Genomic DNA, 21,780 nt, shown 5'->3' on the forward strand with positions numbered 1-21,780 from the left:
AGAGAGCAAGTTTCAGATGGTACAGCTCTTCTTTGTTCCTGAGTATCCCTCATGGCTGCTGCCTGCCTTCCTCCTGGTCAGTCCTTAATTTATATAGCCCTTGTGACCTCATTTACCTGGTCCAATGGAGGTCAGCACCTGTTGGCTGTCAGCCAGCCAATTTGAAATACATCACTAGTTGCCAGGCAGACTCTAGCCCACCAGGAAGGAAGCCCCTCACTCAGGTATGTGATGCCAGTCACGTAGGTAGAGAGAGCAGGTTTCCTCCCTCCCTCAGGAATGTATCCAGCTCAGGATACCCAAAGAGATAAAGTGAGGATGTCTCTCTCTGCTGGGCCCATCCTAATCAAAATTGTCACAGAGCAGAGTTTTTGGGAGAGAAACAAAGGTGGCTTTCTGCCACAGCATGGTGGAGGGCAGAGGCACCAAGGCGGGGGATATGTGGTGAGGAGCGGGTGCAAGGCATGCAAGCTCAGGGAGAGCAGGCAAGAACAGAATCAGGTGAGGAGGTTAGGCACCAGGGGGGCATGGGTGCCAGGAGGTCCAGGCACTGCAGAGGTGGGAGATATGGCATACACAGTCATCAGGATGTCAGGCACCAGGGTGGGAAAGTGGTGGGGGTGACAGGTGGGAAGCAGCAGGTGTCAGGCCAGTTTACTTGCCATTGCCCATGCCCCACCAGTTGCCCCACAGCCGCAGTAGATTTCATAGACTTTCATAGACATTAGGGCTGGAAGGGACCTCGGAAGATCATCGAGTCCAGCCCCCCGCCCAAAGGGCAGGAAGTCAGCTGGGGTCATAGGATCCCAGCAAGATAAGCATCCAGTTTCATCTTGAAGGTGTTCAATGAAGGCGCTTGAACCACCTCCGGTGGCAGGCTGTTCCAGACCTTGGGGGCTCGGACAGTAAAGAAATTCTTCCTTATGTCCAGCCTGAAACGATCTTGTAGTAGTTTGTGACCATTCGACCTCGTCATCCCTTGGGGTGCTCTGGTGAACAAACTTTCCCCCAGATACTGGTGGTCACCCCTGATAAACTTATAGGTGGCCATCAGATCACCCCTGAGCCTGCGCTTTTCCAGGCTAAAGAGCCCCAGGGCTCTCAGCCTGTCATCGTAGGGTCTGCTTCCCTGACCTCTGATCATGCGTGTGGCTCTTCTCTGGACTCTCTCAAGCTTCTCCACATCCTTTTTGAATTGTGGAGCCAGTGCGGGGGGGGACACACGAATTTAAGATGGCCCTCCGATAATTAGATTCTAGACGTGGAAAATTCTTACGAATTTATACATTTTATCTATCTAGAATCTTATTATTGGGGGTCATCTTCAATTCAAATCAGTCTTTGATTCAGGTAAATAAGAGGTATTTAAAAGAACCAGTATTCTGTGTTGATTTACACTGGACAATGCATAGTTATCTACCTACATAGTGTTTTCATACTGAAGAATTAAAAAATATTCTATTACTAGTAAATTTAGGAATTCCAGTAGAGCACAGGAGCGTTATATGTTAATAAGGACTTTTATAACTTAAGAAATAACTTCTCACAATATTTCTGTACAAGAATTGTTTTAATACCTATTTTAAATATGCAGAGTTTCTTTTAATTAAACAATTTCTCATGTCCTGGGAGTGTGGGAAGCACCTGGGAGTGGTGAGAATAGTTCCCTCCTCCCTGCGTGGTCCCCCAGGAGCAGGGGCAGAGAAGGGGAACAACACCCCCCCCCCTCCCCCCACCCCGTTCCCACTGTTTCTGTCCTAACTGAACACAGTCCCCACACAGCCTGGATGGATCAGGAAGGAAACCCCTCTGGTGCTTCCCTCATCCCTGGGACAGCAGGGAAAGCAGCAGCAGCAGGCAGGGGAAGTGGGGTGGGGGGAAGGGGTATCACCCCTCTGAGCAAGAAGCAGAAGGGAGGGGGGATTTTCACCAGTTTTAGGGACTTCAGAATGTCCCCAAGAGCTTCCCATGGTGCAGTCCAGTTCAAAACATGGATGCAGCTGCACCACTACACCCCCTCTGGAGTTGCCCTGATCACTCGATTGTGAGGCTTACTTTATTAACTAGAATTTGATCTTGCATGCTGCTGAGCCCCATTAACTACTGTTGACTTTAGAGTGTGCTCAGCACTTCTCTGCAGCCAGCCCAGAAAGATGTGGAGAGATTTATCTTTATTCTGAGGATCTTATAAATTCAACATACTTAGTATTTTTTTACAGTATGAATAGAGAAATCATTTGGGAATTTTGAATATCAGGATTTGGAATGCTGTCCAAATTATTCTAAATATTGTGTTAACATCCATGTAATAATTATTTTAAATTTGCATTCAGAATATGAGAGCAATTTGGTATGTAGGAACAGCAGGTGATTTTATCCCTATGTTGTAATGTTGCTTGAAGTTCAGTGCTAAATACAAATTATGAGTCTAGAAGCAATCCAGTGCACATAGCAGTGCTTTGTGCCCCTAAATAAAATCTAGATTTTTGTGGTTTATATGAGATGGCTTTGTTTCTCATTAGTTCAATGAAAAGAGGAGAAAAATGTAGCGGGGTAAGAATGCATACCATACCTTGCTCAGTAGGGATGCTGCTGTAGTGCATAGAATAGCATTTACTTTGGCTTTCAAAAGGAGACAATTACTCGTTCTTTCTGTCTGAACAAATTGTAAAGTACAGCAATGGTGAAAAACTGAGTGTGGTAATCAAAAGGAAAAATACTACAAAAAGTCTGGTTTGTAGATAGAATTAAATGCCTTTAATATGATAAATTCCTGTTCTTCAAAACAAGCAATGTATGGGCTTTAGGAAACTGGCCGGTCTCTTAGAATTAATATTCTACGTTCTGTACTCAGGACAGCAGTGATTTATAACTGGCATACATACAAATTGCATATGAAGCCTCAAATACATTTTCCAGATTTGAATATCCTGAATTAAAAATGTTTTTAAATTTAACTCTGTTAAAATTATTATTCAATTTTACTGCATCCCTAGCAATAAAAGATATTTCTTGCTTGTAGGCAGGCGCGTCTACACAAAATGGTTTACTGTGCAATAGATTAGTCTACTGCACAGTAAAGCATCAGCATCTGCGCATGCAGAGCATTTACTACACTAAATTAGGCTGATGTGCTGTTTTCTAGCGCCAAGAAATACAGGGACTAGATTAAATGTATAGTAGTGCGTATATAGACAGCTGATCGGGAACAAACTTGTCCCAGTCAGCCCGGACAGTGTGTGTGTGTGTGTGTGTGTGTGTGTGTGTGTGTGTGTGGAGGGGGTGGGGGGTTGTCTTGGTTGTGCGGAAGCTGCCTCTGAGCCCAGTACTAAGTGGGTACCGCGCAGCAACTTTAGTGCACATTAATTGCACATGTAGATGCACTTAGCATAATTCAATAAAAGTCATATAAGAATTCTTGAATCTATTTAATTAATGTAGAGGATGAGGAGGGGGAATATTTATAGTGAATATTATGAATATTTTACTAATATTTTACCAGTTGGCAGAAAAAACTCTCGCAGTAGAGGTGATATCTTTTATTAGACTCATTAAATAATAGCAAAAAAATTCTTTCTTTGTTTTTGCTACTATTTAGTTGGTCTTATAAAAATATATCACTTCCATCCCAAGAGTTTTGTCTGCCTATGCTTTCAGACCAACATGACTAAAATCAATATCCCTTACTAACCAGTTAGAGTTTTAGCAATATTATATGCTGTTTAAAATTAAATAGTAATTTGTTTTGCTAAATTTGTTATGCATATTTCTGAACCCATAAATAATGTTGTAGTATTGAACTTGAGTGCTGGATTTCTGTTTCTTGCTTTATTTAGGAGAGATGGGTAGACTTCTAAGAATCAAAGAAATAAGAAAAAAATTCCAAAGAAATTCCCCCTTAGGCTTTTACACATCAAAAATAACTACATTAAAGCCAATGGTGTAACACTAATGTAAGATTTGTAAATTCAATAAATCCACTAAATTTCTTTTCAGATGAGGCTCATCAGGCTAACGGAGCACAGGTTTCTCCTGTAATTGAGCAAAAACACAGTCCACGTCCAGACAACCAAGCATGTGCCTGTTGAAGCATCTCAAAGCAGTTTGAGACACTGCAAGAGGCACACTGGGAATGAAAAAATGTTTCCTGTGCTGCATATTTGCCGAGCAGACTCTAATTCTGATACTGGGAAATCCCAGTATTAAAAAAAAAAAACCCAAACCCCACTCCGAAAAGAAGCAGCGCAGGGCACGCTCCTAGAGCATGCCCTGAAGCAACCAGATGCTGGGTCCTCCAGAGAGGCACTCTAGCACGCAGCCAGAGTGTCTCTGTGGCTGCAATGTGCCCCTGCTGCTCTAGCATGCTGCCTCAGCATGCTGGAGCAAATAGGAGCGGGACAAGGCTGCAGCAGCGGCTCTGACCCAACCTCTGTCCCTGGTAAGCAGGGACATGGGGGTGGGAGACTGGGGGTGGGGCCCAGCCCGTTCCCCGCTTCCCCCTGCATGGCGCACAACCCCCCCCCCACACACACACACACACACAGGAGCAACAGCCATCGAGGCGCTCATGCTCTCCTCCTGGCAGAGACCTCTGTCAGCCCACGTCACCGCCTTAAATCAATGGCTGTACATGGCATGGGCCTGGCCTGCTGGCGTGTGCCGTCAAGCAGAACTGGGCCAGCTCTTCCAGTTACCCGAGCTTCCAGCACCACATGCCAGAGCTGCTCACCCTCGGGCTAGGCTGGGTCCCGCCTCCATGTGCCCCATGCACTGTCAAGCTGGGCTGGCATCAGGGAGGCAAGACCCAGTCCAGTCCAAGGGCACGTGGCTCTGGAGTGCATGCCAGGAACCCAGGTGACAGCAAGAGCTGGCCTGGTTCTGATCAAGGGCATGCACCAAAGGGCTGGGGGCCAAGTGCAGCTGCTGGCCTGAGGTGGTACTGCATGCTGCCAGGGTCTCTGCCAGGAGCAGAGCATGAGCACCCCAATGGCCGTTGTTGCTGTGGGGGGTCTGTGCACCATGTGGTGGGGGGGGAGCCCACCTGTCCCACACAGCCCCCCCCCTGCACAGTTCACCTACCTCCACACAGTCCCACCCCCCACCTCCGCAAAGTCCACACCCCCAACCCTGCACACTCTACCTGCAAACCACCCCCACGACCCCCCCACCCACATACCCACTTATGAACCCCATACCCTCAAACACCCACACAAGCCCCACACTACTTCCACAAAACTTACACCCACTCCCCATGGCCACACTACAGTCCTGCCCCATGCCCACACTGGTGCTGGGATATGTGGCCTCAGCCTGGGGGGGGCTCCTGGTCCCAGATTCACTTGGGGGTGTGATGGACTGGGGAGGGGGAGAGGGGGTAGCAAGAGTGTGTGTGAGAGAGAGAGATGGGGTTCAGGGATGGGGGAGTGCTCAGGGTAGGAGAGGTTGCCAGAACCAGGCTTGGAGCTCTCCTGCCCCCATAGAGCAGCCTGTGCAGGGAGAGGCCTGTCTCAAAGGGAAGGGGCTTGCCCAGCCCAGTTCCTGAGTCCCAGTCGAGGGCTTCCCAGAAACAGCATGGGGATCGCTGGGGCCTAGGCACAGCCTCAGGGAGCAGAACAATAAGGGTTGGCACTACTCAGAGCCACAAAGCAGTGGGTGGGACAGCTGCAGCTGGACTCATGTCCTGATGCTGGGACAGAGCTGCTGCTTGGGAGTGAGCTAGTGGGGGCAGTCAGGAGCTGTGGGTCAGGAGTGAGGGGCACTGATGGGTCTGTGGGTTGGGAGTGAAGGGCAAGGGCGTGGGCAGAGGCAGGGCCGTGGCATCCCACTGCTGTCCAGCGCCCCACATCCTGGTGAGTGAAGGGGGCGGGGACAGCTCTGGTGTAAATATTCATTGGTTTATCAAACATTCCAGTTTAGGATGAAGAAACTCTTTCTTTGGGTCACTGAAATGGGAAAGGAGGGACTTTTTGTCACATCTCTCTAAGCCTCCCTGTTTCTTATGGCAAGCCTTCTGTTTAGGGGTGACTGAGTGAGCCAAGAAAAGGCAGGTTTATTTTCATCCTCCAACATTTCTTAGAGGTTTTGAGAGGTCATATAAGATTTAAAAAGTGGATAAAAGTACATAATTGTAGAAAACATTTATAGTTTTAATAACTGGTGATAATGGAGTTTTATAGTATTTGTAAAATCATTCAAGACCTCTGCATACTGTTGATTTTGAACATCTGGACTTCTTTTTTAGGTCACTGTCTAATGTTTTGCATTGTAATGAAACAGTTTGACTCCTTCAAAAGTGAAATTTTGAAATGGGAAAATTAAGTCCAGAAAATTGACAACGTTATTTAACTCCAGAATATTTTTCCCAATGGGAATTTTCCTTAAAAACAATGTGGTTTTAAACATTTGGACTTCAGCAAAAACAGCATCTTTTACTAAAACAGTTTGATACCTATATTTGCTAATTAATCATCTTAAACATCTTAAACCATTTTGCATAACTATGGGGTGTGTATATAAAATGACTGATTTTTCTTATCCTTATCCTTACTAAGGTAGTAGAAAAATTGTCTTCTAGTGTTGTTATTCAGTCCGCTTCTTGTGATACCCCTTTTACTTTGCTATTATTCTTGTTGTTAAAAGATACATTGTTGGACTCTGAACATATAGTTTGGACTGATTAAACATCTGACTGAGGAGTTAGTAAATGTCATGCTACTTTACTCTTGCATGTAACTTCATATCTTGAATGTGTGTGATTATGTGTCTTTTGCATAAGTTTCTTTAAATGTGTCTCCTTCCATGTTTTTATTGTAGCATTTACTTTGTATTCTGCTTTGTTTATGCATCTCTCAGTCATGGATTAAGCAGGTCTGTGAGTCTTCTCAATGCATGCAAACTGAAAAAGCCTACTATAAGGTGAGGGATTCTTGCTATTGTTTTAGTGTCAAGTTTCAGTAGTTTTTCCCTCCTGTCATAGCTCAATATATAGTAATTGGTTAGTTAGTGATAGTAGTAATATAGCAGTACACAAATGTAGTTATTAATACACCCATTAGTATTTTCAGAAATGATTTTTTGCAACATATGATCATAACCATTGTACTAATATGTAGTAACCATTTTAGAAAATATATAGTATAGCCATGGTTATCCAAGCCCCTTCGGACAGCATGTGCCAAAAAGCCCTTCAGGTAACTGAAATCATACAGGTAAGTGTAAACAGAATCTTGTGAAAAGTTGTATGTACTAACACATGATGCAAAATGTAAAATCAAATTTAACAGTAGAGATACTAAATATATAAAACTTAATGGAGAGCAGCTTGCTATGCAACACCAACAGTTAAATGTTACTATATCAAACCTATGAATAAACATATAGTATTATATTAAATAAAGTTTAAAAGAGAATAGTATACAAAACAATTAAAAGATACAATACTGTATCAAACTTAAGAGTAGAGATACAGTACTGTATTAGATCAAACTTAAAAAGTTATATAATACCAGCAGTTACAAGTTAGTAAAAGAAGATGACATTTGGATAATTGGGGATGTACTGTAACTCCATTATAAAAAGAGGTAGCGTCTGATGAAGTGAGCTGTTGCTCGAGAAAGCTTATTCATCTCTGATTCAGTTAGTTTATAAGGTGTACTTCTACCTTCCCTTCCATTATATAGAATGTACTTGAAATCAAACTAATTTTGTTTTGTTCAAAACTATACCTTTGCTTAAAATGAAACAAGAGACCTGATTTGGACTCAACTATGTTCATACAACCCTGTAAATCAAAGCTGTTTACAGCGAGTTACTGTGGTACATTTCCTCCTTGTTTTAAATTTCACTTGAAATGTCAATGGCCACATCCAGACGATCAGGGGCTTGCACTTTGTGGTGCCACAAACCACGTGCAGAAAATGTTAAAATATGCCCTGCCCTGCAAATTTGCAGCATGGGGCCAAAATTTACTACCGGGGAATCCTGGTAGAAAAAAAAAGTACCAGGTAAATAAACACGGTGTGGCGCACGCAACAGGAACGTGTGTCCAAAGACATAGGGGCTTAGTTCTCCAGGGAGACACACTAGCTGCTGCGCAGAGCATCTCCACTCTTTCAGTTGTGCCCCAGCTCCTCCAGTATGCCAGGAGCTGGAAGGAGCTGGACACGGGCAGTTTGCCCAAAGTGGGACAATTTGACCCTCCACAAAGCACATGTACAGGGATGTGCACTGCGGCAAAAAGTAATGGAACAAATTTGTGCTGCTACTGTTTTTGCCACTACAAGTGCAACCCCCTCCATAGCTGGATGTGGCCAGTATTTGTAAAGCCCATATGTTTATTCATTGTTATTCTTTTGTCTCACCTTATTTTTAAATGTTAACAATTTTCAGACCTACTAAGCTAGTTAATGGTATGATTGTATTGCTGCAACCATCATCTTTTCTTATCACTTCATTTCTATACTGTCTGTCACTGCCTAAGACTCATTTTGGCCTGTCCAAAACCTACATTGTAGGCTTTGTGAGGCAGGGATTTTATCCTGCTTTTTCTTCTGTGAAGTGCCTGGCATCATGCTCTTCAGTTCTATTAGATAAATAAAAGATATATAAGTATTTGGGGAGTTTGGCACATAAATATCATTAAGAAAGCAAAAAGTGTCATTGTATGAAGTTATACAAGTCAGTAATCGTGGCATATTTAGCCATGAGCTTTACACTGAACTCTCCTGAGGCAATGTTTTAAACTGCTCAATTTTGTCATATATTTTTCAATTGATGATAGTAGTTTAGTTAGTAGAAACTTTTTTAATATCAGTTTTCTTAATACTTTTGTAATTTTTGTTTTTAGATTGAGAGTAAGAATATTCTAACTGAAAGCAAAAAATATTAATGATTTTAAATATTAATGAAAAAGACCAAAATACCTCCTTTTACTTTTTTTGTAATTGAAAGAGTACTATAGATGTTCTTTCTGAACTAAGACTTCTTTCTCCAGAAGGAAGGCATCCATTTAAACATAAATCATTTTTACTTTTTCCATAATTTTGGAACTATTTAACATTTATTGCTTAAATTTGAGGTTTTGAACTTAAAATGTGCTATTATTTGCAAATTACTTAAAGTGATAATTGGATGCAACAGGCTGCTTTGAAATCACAATTTTGTACCATACAGTGAAGTTCCATCATCTCCACAGTTAATAAATGTAACACAAAAAATGAGCTTTGATTCGTGGACACTTGACATGGATATAATTTCATGCCCTGGTGTAGAGTCTTGCAGTGGGATAACTTAGGCAAGTACAGGCCCTTATATAAGGATAAACATTTTCAGGACCAGAACATTAATCTGTAATTGGAACAATATTAAAATAGACTACATTATGAGATTTAGCAAGCTATATTTGATTATTATGTTACCAGTATTTTATCTACGCTGGTAGTCAAAGCTTACTGTGAGCATTCATCTCTTGCACTCAGCTCCTGTGCTAGTGAATAGTGGTTCAGTGTGGCAAGTGTCTACAGCGATCCCTTTGTACATTTTAAATGTAAAATCTTAAGTGGTCATCTGTTTGGCTGTTAACTAAAGGTGTTTATGCCTGAGTCTTTCTTTTGGTCAAAGAGGGCTGGAAGCAGAGGAAACACAACAGTGTATAAGAACATCCCAGGGTATAAGCAGACATTTATATTTGTTGCACCATATCAACTGTTTTAGTGGAACAAAAAGCAGCTGCCCTCATGTTCTTGCTGTTTTTTGTGCTAAAAATCCACGGATCCATGACAAAGAAGTTGTTGTTTCAAAGAGCAACTTCTTTATCTGTCTGTGAATAACAAGTGTAATGTGTGGACAGGTCCTTCTGACATGCAGGGTCGCACAGTGCTCAATTCTCTCTCTTTGCCTTCAAGCCTAGTGGGGAGCAGTCAGGGGCCCTGCAGTAAGTGGCTTGCAGATAGCCCTGTCCCAGTTACCACTGGGCTAGAGCAGCAGCAGGGGCTGATCAGGCAGCAGGGGTAATGGGGCTGCCCGTAAGCTGGGCTGCCGAAAGGGCTGCTGGTACTCAAGCTGGTGCAGCCTTTGTAAAGGTCTTGAACTTCAGCAGCCCTTTAAAGTTCCTGGCTCACAAAGTGCCTCTACAAATGCAGGGGGGCTGCTCCGATGCATTGTGATTACAGCGTGTCAAAGCAGACTTGATTAATTGAACCTGCTGGAGCGTGCTAATTAGTGCGCTCCAGCTAGCCTGCATCTCGTATCAGTGTCCTTGTTTTTCAAAATGGCAGTAGGGGCACTTTAACTAAAACTTGTTTGAGCTTTACTTAAAACGCCCCTGCTACTGTTGTGTATCAGCATCCTGGCACTTCACAAGACACTGTGGGCATTTTAATTAGAATGGCTCTCGGAGCTGTTTTAATTAAAGCACCCCCTACTCCACCCTTGGAGCATGTGTAAAAATGCCCACAGGCACTCCCACACCAGCTTGCACTCAGCTTCATCAGCTGTTTCTGCAGTGGCAACAGTTAATCAGGCAAACTTATCAGTGAGCCTGTCCTAGTGAGCCTCTCCCCCGGAAGGGGAATGCTAATGAGCAGCCACTTTTACCTCTTGGCTAGAGACCATCCCTTTAAACCAACTTTTTACTTCCCAGCTAGGAGGCTGTGCATGTATGGTCATGCGTGTTGCACTATAGAATTCCACAGCACCCATAGCACGCCGACAATAATATCTGCTTAAGCACCCAATTGCTACCTTTTCAGGAAGGAAGATTGGAGGGTGGGAGAGGGAGGGAGACTTGCATCTCTGTGAACCCCATCCCAGAGGCTGGAAAATTTCACCATTTTTTAGATTATAGGGAATCTTTTCTCATAAATATAAGTATAAAATGCACATTTTTAAAAAGATAATAAGTGAAGCTTCAGAAATATTTAAGAGCTCATCCATTTCAAGTGTATTAAAACTGTGTTTGAAATGTAATATATTTGTTACTGACAAGATCATGCTCTATGCATTTGCTTAGGAGGAGGATGCCATTGACTTGGCTTTTCCTACTTTTTCCTTTCAAATGGTGCCACTCCAGAGTTCCAGGTCACACTTGTTTCTAGCATTGAAGTCACCAAGGAGAATGATCTTGTCCTCCTTGGGAATATTAGTGAGAACATGGTCAAAATTGGAACAGAATTGTTCTTTGACATCATTGTCAGCATCAAGCATCAGGGCATACACATTGATGACAAAGACGTACTGGTTGTTGCTGAGCCAGAGGGTCATAAGATGTTTGTTGATGCCCATGTGGAATTCTAAGTTGACTAATGAGCATATCCTTGATGGCAAAACCAATGCCTGCACTGGTTTCCCCTTCCAGAAGAAGGAATGGCCTTCACACACTTCCCTCAGCTGGCGCTTGTCTGGTTGTCTTGTTTCAGTCAGAGCTGTGATTTCGATGCATCTCACTAGATCCTTGGAGATTATAGCAGTTATTCTTTCCAGTCATTCATGCTCTTGATTGTTCAATAAGGTGTGAACACCAGGATCCAGGTCTAAAACATAGTCACCATCTCCTCCTCTCCTCTATTAATGTGAAATGTGGGTAATCTACTGTTTTTTATCTCACGAGCCTGGAGAGCTATCATCAGTGATACCTCCAGAAAATCATCTGCATCAAATGAGTAGATCACAACACAGACACCAGCATCCTTGCTGAAACTAGTGTTATTAGCATTGAGCTTGTGATCCTCAAGCACCAGATTCACTGGACCAGAGATTGCATGCAGATGCCCAACTCTTGACTCCTGAAACAAGTGCTCTACTCCCAGTTTAGTTGTGGCCAGAGGAAGTGCAACAAGGACACATTGAAAGTATTTCTCAGAAAAACAGACAATCAAGAACTGGGAGGAGCTGGCTGCTAACCACTTCAGATGGTGCTACAACCTCAACCAAGTGACTACCTGCTTTGTGGTAAAGTGCTTTGTCCTCTAAGCAGAGAAGACAGAGCAGAGGAAGTAAAAGAAGAGCAGTCTTGACCTGCAGCCTACTCTCTGCTGTGGAAAGACCTGCAACTTCTGTGGACAGATTGGTGGCTCAAGGATTGGACTCTTAAGTCACCTCAAGATTCATAAATGAGAGGTGATAGAGATCATCCTCAAATCAAGGAATTGCCAATGACAATTCAATACTGAAGTAAAGGCTGAATGGATTTGTAAAGACAGCTTTTTAGTTGTCAAAATTTGACCTACTTTTAATAGTATATATAATCTGTTTGGGAATGAAAGCTGTTACTTCCTTTTTAAATCTCTCATACCATTTTTAAGGTGTTTGTAGGTTGTAATAATGTACAAAATTTCAAATGTGACCTCCCTCAGGTACTCTGCTTAAGTAGTAGATTGTATTACCTGAGCTATGAATATTCTAGCTGTTCTCAGTGATGCCAGTATAGCACATTTTGTAGAGCAAAAAAACTCAAAAACTAAACATGCAGTTTTCTGTTGCACTAGATCAGAGGTACCCAAACTTTTTGGAGGGCAGGGGGGTCCTCCATACGCCTGCACCACGCTCAGTGGTGAACCTGGAAGTGCCGGGCATGGAAGCACCAGTGGCAAACCTGGAAGTATTCTTGAACACTTCACGACACTCCTGAGGGCACCCCGCAACCCTAGGTTGGGAATCGCTGCACAAATACCCAGCACTATGCTGTGTTGTAGCTTCTGAATAAATTGTTACACATCAAAAAATAATTTTATTTGTTAAATAGATGTAATCCTGTTTTTAGAAATAAGTGCAACAAAATATTCTAAGACAGTTTATTAAAATTTTTTTTTTTTTTTGTGTTAAATCTCTTTATATGCACTACTTTGTAACTTACTGCCTTTTCTTTTAGTACTGTTAAGAGAACCAGTTCAGCTGAACGTGTATCCCCAGGAGGTCGAAGGGAAAGCTATGGAGATTCCAAAGGCAGTCGCAATCGCACTGGATCCACCAGCAGTTCTTCTAGTGGTAAAAAGAACAGCGAGAGGTATGAGATACTTCCTTACTTTCCTCCTCCCTAATAATTACTCTGGCAATGAAGCTTTAAGCAAGTAGTTGGTGGAAGATTGGGGTTTGTTTGTTTTTTAATGTTTCAGCAGCTGAACAGTTAGATGACTCTGCTTTCCTGAAGACAAGAGTGTTTTAAAATGCTCTGTGTCCAAATACTTTTTCTAATTAAGAGATTACAGATTGTTTTACTTTTTGTATTTGAAGCTGTAAGCAGTGTGAAATTCTCAAGATGATAAAAAGTTCATAGATATGAATCCTTCTTTCCAATATCCTGTTAGACACCTCTGTGCTGCTTTTCATGACTTTTCTCCTTTGATAATGCAGTTACTTGGCTAGGGTATCATATCTGGATTCTCCTGAAGTGTTAGCAGATTATTGAAATAGCAGTTCACATTAGTAATAGAGGCATTGGTAACAATGCAGTAGTTTAAACTGTGGTGAGATGTGTACTTAATATACTCATTTACCCACTTAAGACTGATTTCACTTTCCAGGCTTTTTTGGCAAATGTCATAGAACAATTGAGGTTTCCATAAGTTTCTAAATGAAATAGTTACTAACTTTTGTAGAGGAGACATTTAAACTCACTTTTGGAATTTTGTCCTGTTCATTCTTATTCCATTGGATCCTTCTAGATAAAGGGTATCAAAGATAGGGCCATTGGGTTGGAACCAGCCCATGTAGCAGTTTCTCCTGGCCAACGAGGTTCCTGGAGAGGCCAGGAATCAAGGGTAGGGCAAGCAGGTATGGGGTCTGTTGCTGAACTTCCTGGTATGGAGCCTTGTTGGAGACCTGTATTGGCAGCAGGTGGTGAGCAATAGCTGCATTAACTCCCACCAGGTCTGGATCTTGTTGGTGAGGAGCCCCACAGTCTAGGTCCAGTCTGAGCTGGGGATTGAGTTTAACACTCCAGTTCTAAATAAATAGATTTTTTTCCACACATTGTGATAATGGTTTAGACTGGGGTGGGCAAAATGCGGGCCAGATGTGGCCCACCAGGCCATTCTATCTGGCCCACGGGGCCCCTAAAAAATTTAGAAAATTAATATTTATCTGCTGCAGGCTGCCTGTCATGTGGTCCTCTGGCTTGCCAAAACTCAGGAAGCAGCCCTCCGCCCAAAATAGTTGCCCATCCCTTGTTTAGACAAAAGTCATTTTTAAAATTAAGCAATGCCATTCCCTTTATTCAAAAGTATCGGTGGAAAAATAGGTGACAGAACACCTCTGATCTCTCAACTCCTTGTTTTTTGTTATGGCTCTCCATACCCTCCTGGTTTAGAGGTAGAGTCTGGGAGAGAAATGGGGTCTGAGTGCTGAAGAGTATGGGGGAAGACAGGCAGGCTTACTGAGACATTTGTGGAAGAAGAATAGTTGAGCAGGGCTTTGGAGACAGGTTTTGCTGGAACTTGAGTTAGGAGAAGAAGCTTATGTGCAAGCACTGTAGAGAGCTGGAATATAGGGGAGCCCAACACCTTTACCTGTTCTTCAAGCACAACTGCTATGCCTGTTCAACACAACAGTTCAGAATCATTTCCCCATGCAGAGTGGTCTTGAGTAAGTCACTAGGCTGAACTTTAGGGAGCTGATTTCCTTCCAGCTGTGTCACAGGTTTTATATGCGACTTTGGTGATAACACTTAATTTCTCTGTGCCCCAGTTCCCCATCTGTTTAAAAGGGGGGGGGGAAGACAATGATGATGTTACTCTATCTTGCAGATGTTGTCATCATACAGGCATTAATAGTGAGAAGGAACTTGTATCAGCCTAGTGTTGCTGAAGCCTTTCATACATTAATGAATCTATACATACAGTCACTGCATTACTCACCCATCCAGCTGACTACATGGATCCAGGCCCTATTCAGCACCTACCCACAGAAATCCTCTTGCCTCCACATTCATTCACTGTCTTAGCATCCTCCCTGGAGAGATAAGGGTGGGAGGTGCAGTGAGTTGAGAAGTGCTGAAATGTTTGTGGATAGGGTGTTGAGTGACTTGCTTACTTATTTCCTTGCTTTAAGACTTTAGTTTGGGGCTATGAAGTCACACAGCTATAACTCAAAGTTTCTGAAGCTTTTTGTATAAAACATAATAAATTATCTGAGGAAGTCTTTGGGGAAAAAATGAAAATGCCATGAAGGAGGATATAGTGAATTGTTTACATGAACCAAAAAGTAAGCCAGCCGTACAAAGCCAGTGGCAGTGTATTCTTTGATGTATTCCTGAATGCAAAGTGGGATTTTGCAAACTGATATTTTGCAACAAGTTTGGCCGTTCTGAAAAGTTGGCTCTGTCTTGGAACATGGGCCTTTAAGTGTTGTAGCAGGGATACAACCATGTCTCTTTAAACCATCCAGATTTTGTAAAGAGGATTTTATAACTTTATCATTACAGTGATTAATAATTTTTTGAGCTCTTGATACTAGGCATTAGACTTGTTCCAAGCTCATGGCTGAGGAGTAATTTGAAAATCATTTACTATAAGTAGGGACCTACTGAAATAGTAGAATCATTGTGGGCTCTGTGAAAAAGCATGTGCCCTGCACTTTTGGCAGGCTCGCTACTCGCCCCTTTCCCCCCCTTCCCCCCCCCACCAAAAAAAAAACTTACCAGCAAGCAGAGAAGCCCTGCAGTCTGGGAACATGGCAGGGAGGGTGAGGGGAATGGTAGAGGGGGCAAGGGGGGCGGGGGGGACAGCTTGCAGCAGTGAGCAGGGCGGGCAGTCCTGCATCAGGGCCCCAGATCATGCACAAAGCATTCGCTATGGTGAACCCACAGCATATCGTTGAGTAAAACCTGTCACAGGACAAGAGGCCACCACCTCCTGGGTAGGGAGCAAAGAAGAGGAGGGCAGTAAGTCAGGCACGACCTGCAAACTGCCAGCCCCTCATAACTTTACTGGGTTCACTGCTGCTGGATTTTCTAGCCTTCCCCATAGTTGTACTAGATATTCAAAGAAAAAAATTAACACCTCTTAGGAAAGGGAATGTGATTCCAGGGATATGAAAATGGTTGGATGTGAAAACACTTTTACCATCTGTGTCAAAAGGATATTCCAGCAGTGCATTTTGTTATGTCCAATGTTATATTTCCTTTTTATACAAATTGTTACTTCACATATGAAGCGTGTTATATGCATGACAGACTTTAAAAGAAGATTCTTGATTGTTTTCACAGCAAACCCAAGGAACCAATGTTCAGTGCAGGTAGGTTCTCTTTTCATTTTCTCAATATCTATATTTATTACTTCCAGTGAGTTATGGATGTCTCAGGGTACTGATGTTAGAAACTTTCACCTGCAGGCACTCATGGCCTTACTTTAAAATGAGCTAGTCATTATGACAAATGTGATAAAACAAAAACAGTGCTTTACCAAAAGAGGAAGTGCATTAGTTTGACCTGTCTCCCCAGTGTCTGTCTGTACAGATTCAATCAGCTATTAAATAAAAGTGCCAAAAAATCCCACTGAAGTGCCCAGTCTATACAGATGTTGGGCTGTCTGGGTCAGACTAAGGTGATGCTTTTTCTGGGCATGAGCTGTGTTCAGTGCTGGGGCACACCAAGCTGTAAAGCGCTGTTTTTTGGTTTTGTGTTTTTTTCACATCTGTAAGCAGCACTAGTTTTAATGTCCAAATGAGTTTAACTTACAACTGGAAACTGTTGACCAAAGAGTAAAGAATTAAAAGGCAATGGATAATAATCATTTTATCCAGTAGTGGTGCTAATTTGCAAAACAGAATTAATATTTTTATGGATTAAAGAGTTGCATGAAAATCCAAACTATGGTGCTTGGTAGCGATGAGTATTTTAAGGATGATTTTCATACAAGAGTATGACTGAGCAAATGTTATTAAGAGATTTCACGTTTGTCTCAATGCTTTTCTGACCAGATTAGCCAACTGACAAAAAAGCAGGTTATTTTTTTGAATTGTCATTCTAAAAACTTGTCTTTTGACCTAATGTCAAGCTGTATTCTTTCTTTCTTTCTTGTGCATTATTGCCAGTTCTGAATCCTCAGTGTAAATGAAGGCAGACTTTGGCATTACCATTTGCACTTCAGAAATATTACAAACGATCCTTTTTTTTCGCATGACACATAATAGAATGCAGATTACTTCCCTTGTCTATATTTCCTGTGCAGAGCCAATAAAAATGTCAATACAATCTTACTTTTTAATAAAATAAGCAAATATAACTGATTTGCTGACTTAACAGATTTGTTCACAGTAAGTGTCACTTTTTGTAGACATTTTTTGGCTATTATACCTTAAACTGGAAAAAGGCAGGCTTCTTCTTGGGTTGTTAAAGTCCCAAGAAAATACTTAGGCCCATGCTTAAGGATAAGCACTTACATATTAAGATGAGTAGAGCTTATTTTAAGTATGTACTTAATTACTTCACTGGATCACAGCTCAAGCCTTTTTCATGGAAACTTGTGCTGTAGCATAAGAAAATAGCTTCTGAGCAACTAAACTGAATTTTCTCTCATATTTTTTTCTTTTGCTTTTCTATTAACAAAAACATTTGACATGAATAATCTTTGTTTAAAAGTTTTCAGTGCGATTCCAACTGAGATGCAAATTAGTTATTTAGCCTCTGTGATCATGACCATGCTCTAATTCAGGCAAAATCAGTAGTCCTAAAAATTGATTTTATTTTTAGCATGCAATTTCATAGTGAAGTTTAACAATTTTTCAAATAGTAAAATAGTTCTAAATCTGGTGCTGTCAGCAAGAAGAACAGAACTTTGAATGCACTTACACAGATTTGAATGCACCATGGGTTAATGTTTTGCCAAGGAGTAGGTTAGCCTCTAGCAAAATACTTCTGAACAACCAGTAGAGAAAGGTCTTAGGTGAGCCTCCTGTACGCAAACACATCTTCATCTAGCACTTCTGTCTCTGTCTCTGTAATCACAAGGGAAGCGCCGTGTGACACACTGCAAAGGTAGGCTTCACTTCCAAGACCTCATAGCTCTCTAAGCAAAATCATTACCAGGTGACAGAAGCTGTATGTTTGTACAGCCATCGTAGTTCCTTTATATGATTTTGATACTGCTAAACTTCTTCAATTTATCTTTTAAGTCAAAATAGTAATGTAGTATCTATTAGAATTATAACCCCTGGATGCACTTTCATAGTAACAATGGGTTATAATTTAGATTTTTGTTGACTTTGGGAGAAGAATTTTTTTTAATTCTATGTTGAGAGAGCTATATGGAAACACATGAATGTTTCACTGTGTTTGAAATGGTTTTCTGCACTCTGCTAAAATGTCCTTTGATATAGAACCTGCCCCTTTATTGGCTGTTTTGCTGTAAGCCTGAGTATGTTTATAGAAGCATTGGTTTTCCCTTGCTGTATCTTCCATGGTAGATTGTAGATGTAGCTGAATTATCAGTAAATAGAGCTAGATATCTAACTAATTTTAAATGCTTTTTGCTCAGTATGATAATATATATAATGTATATTTTTTTTAAACCATAGCTAAATTGTACAGTCAATACGCACATTTGATGCATGTTTGTTGTTTGTATCTGTGGTATAATCATGGATCTTGCTGTGGATTTTAGAAAGCATTTATTCCTAACAATGTTTTCACTAATCAACATCTTTTACCTTTGCATCTAATAACAATAAGTTCTTATAAAAATTGACACATTTTGCCATGAGGCCAAATTTTTGAAAGAGCTTCAACCCCATGATGAAATGTTATGCTTACAATCAGTAGAGAACTCAATTGCAGATCCAACTAACATTTAGTCATCTGCCTTCTTAAATGCAGTAAATGCTGTCCTTTGCTATCCTTTACAGCCACAGTTTATTTTGCACCTGACAGTGTTGCAGGTGCAAATAACAACAACAATAATGATAATAGTATTAGTAGTAACAATGATAATAAGCTACTTAAAAATTTGGCCCTTGATTCATTTTTATAGTCCTCTAATTACTTTCCTTGTTTATACCTGTTTACTCAAAGTGATCTCCTGTTTTGTACATTTGGTATAAGAAAGTAAGGGGAAAGGATGTGGGGTAGTTTTTATGCTTTAGTAACTTCTGTCATTGTGATTAGTACATTTCAAGTGACAAGAGCAGTTCTCTGATGGATAAACTTCCCCATCTCCCATCTTTAACAATCATGATTAGAGTTGACATTGCTAAAAATCTGTTAGCTTTCCAAATGTGATTGACACCATGCCCCAGCATTAGTGTGGCTGATCTCAGCCTAATCATAGAGGCATTACATGATAATAAATATAATCCATGATTTTTCTGTATAAAAAGGTAATTTTGTTTCTTTATATAGAACTAGAAATTGAATTTATTTATAAGTATCCAAACATGCCCTACAGTATTATCATGCATCTTGAATTCCATACATCTGTTAAGATTTTAATTGTATCAATTTTCAACATTAAATGTTACTTTTTTCACTTAGAATTTTGAATTTAAAATTAATTATTTTTATATAAATGCCCTATTATATATATAAATGCCCTATTATATATTTTATATATATAATATTATATTTTTTTATTATAAATGCCCTATTTATATAACATTGTGCTGCCACAGATAAGTGTGTTCTTGCATCAAATGGATTACAGTCTAAAAAGCAAAGGTACATATGTTTCTATCGTACAGTAACAAAATTGTACTTCAAATCTTTTACATTTATTTGCTCAAAGAATTTCAACTGTGGGTGAGGCAGGGAATTATAATGCGTGCTTGTAGTCCCACTAAAAATGCTTCAGGGTTTTTTTTTTTAAATTAAAATATAATGGCATGTGCGTAACGATGCTTTAAAATCTTTGGTTTAACAGACCTTGTAAGTTTTATTTACATAATTTTGTTACTTCTGCCCTTCCATTTTCTGTGCCTGTGATTATTCTGTCTAGTAACTCTACAGATGTCACTGACTCCAAAACTGCTTGATTCACATGAAAACAAGGCTGAATCTCTTGATCTGCTGATGGAGCAGGAGGAGCCAGCAAGTTCTGAATCTGGACAAACTTCACCAGAAGTTCACAGGACACTCTCTTTGGCCTTGCCAGTTTCTAAAAGTCCTAGTCAGACCTTCATGCCATTTCCTAGATCTCCTAGTTTTATAAGCCCCATGAAGTCCCCAAGTCAGTATTTTCAAATCTGTTATTAATTCATGCTGCTATTCCCAGACACATTAAATAGAAGACCACTCACTACAGTATTCCAAGCATTTTCTCGTAGAAATGTTCACTTTGGTCAGCAAAGTTCAATTTGTAGCTCCTTCCGTGTATGCCACTTTTTTTGTTTTATGATGTGTTGTCATTATTGTCATTCTGTTTTCAATGTTTTAGCAGTTCTTTAAACATTTATCTTTTCTGCATGTACATCAGCATGATTCCTTTTACTAATTGTTTGTGTTCTTTATACATAATGTATCTTTAACATTGTATCAAGTGTAAAGTATATCTTTACGCTGAGATGCAAAGACTACAATTAAGTGTTAAAAAGTATTTTAGATGCTCAAATGTAAATATCTTTAAAAAATAAATAAAAGAATATTAAGTGTCATTTCTGCGTTAATTGTAATTTTTACATTTGTGGTTTTTCCTAAGTTTTGCTATAAAAGATGTGTATATATATTAGTAGTTTTCCTAGAAATCATTAGTTTCAGTCTTAATCCTTTTATTTTTTCTGGTTCTGCATTGCATAATCTGATTCTAGTTTGCTGTTTGTCTAAAAAATATTTAAAGGAAAGAAGGCCTTTATGTACTTTTTTCATAATCTCCTTCCAGTATTGGTTTGTAATTTAAAAACAAAAACCTTTATATTTTATAAGTTTGAAATGGCTTATTGCGCAAAATTATTGTTAGTTGAAATGGCAGTTAGGAGGGGATGGAACAACTCTAGAATTATACATTGGTGTGTGTGTGTTTGTAACTCTAAACTTTTCTGATCTTTTATAGAGGAAGGATATGTAAAAATGTTTCTTCGTGGACGTCCCGTTACCATGTACATGCCCAAAGATCAAGTGGAATCTTACAATTTGGAAGCAAAAGTAGAACTACCAGCCAAGAGGCTTAAACTGGAATGGGTGTATCCTTTTCATGTTAGGGCATTAGTAGAAACCATTAGTTTTGTAATGATTTGCCTTAAAATTTAGTTCTGAAATGTATTTCGTAAAATTAGAGTCATGTTACTGAATGAGTTTCATTCATGAAGTCTTCACCTCAAATAGGTGTTGACGTTGCTGCTTCAGGCTTTATGCAAAATAGTGGAGCAACTCAAGGAAATTTTGCTTAAATGTTGCCTGAAGGTTATGTTTTAAGCATGTTAGTTGTAAGTTTAATTAGGAGTGTTGTAATAATGTAGTGAACTGTGATTACTAATTCTGTCATACACAAAACAAGTTTGCTTCTTTTCTGATGCATATCAGTAATATTGTAGTTTTTCATACTGTAGTTTTTAACAATGCATAGCGTTGTCTCCTTGAAGAATGCTGTGATTAATTACAATAAAAGGATAACATTAAGAGTCATATTCCTGTAATTTACAAAATACTTATGATGATAGAAATGAAGGTCTATCTTGAAAGAAAAGATTGGAGCCTAAAGTTAATTTTTTTTTAACTACTTTTGGGTACTATACATCACTTTATCTTTCAGAAGCACTGACAAATAAGCAGTTGCCAATAACCTCAGTGTGTGCTCAACACAGTTATATATAATCTCTACTTTGGGGTCGGGGGGAGAAGGAAACAAGAATCCCATAATTTAC

The 21,780-nt window shown here is 40.3% G+C and overlaps 1 protein-coding gene across 5 annotated transcripts in view; it reads left to right on the top strand.

Moving 5' to 3' along the window:
* The window catches only part of EML1 (EMAP like 1), a 207,099-nt gene that overhangs the window by 130,868 nt on the left and 54,451 nt on the right, over window positions 1–21,780 (top strand). For 4 of the 5 annotated variants that reach the window (XM_019481598.2, XM_019481597.2, XM_014596494.3 and 1 more), the window contains exons 4-7: window positions 6,853–6,915; window positions 12,866–13,000; window positions 16,199–16,227; window positions 20,970–21,099. In XM_019481598.2, coding sequence (XP_019337143.1) covers window positions 6,853–6,915; window positions 12,866–13,000; window positions 16,199–16,227; window positions 20,970–21,099 — 357 coding nt within the window. The remainder of the gene's footprint in view (window positions 1–6,852; window positions 6,916–12,865; window positions 13,001–16,198; window positions 16,228–20,969; window positions 21,100–21,780) is intronic. The other variant, XM_006267201.4, reaches the window with a different exon arrangement.

The sequence above is a fragment of the Alligator mississippiensis genome, chromosome 2 (genome assembly GCF_030867095.1).
Source record: "Alligator mississippiensis isolate rAllMis1 chromosome 2, rAllMis1, whole genome shotgun sequence".
Classification (NCBI taxonomy): domain Eukaryota; kingdom Metazoa; phylum Chordata; order Crocodylia; family Alligatoridae; genus Alligator; species Alligator mississippiensis.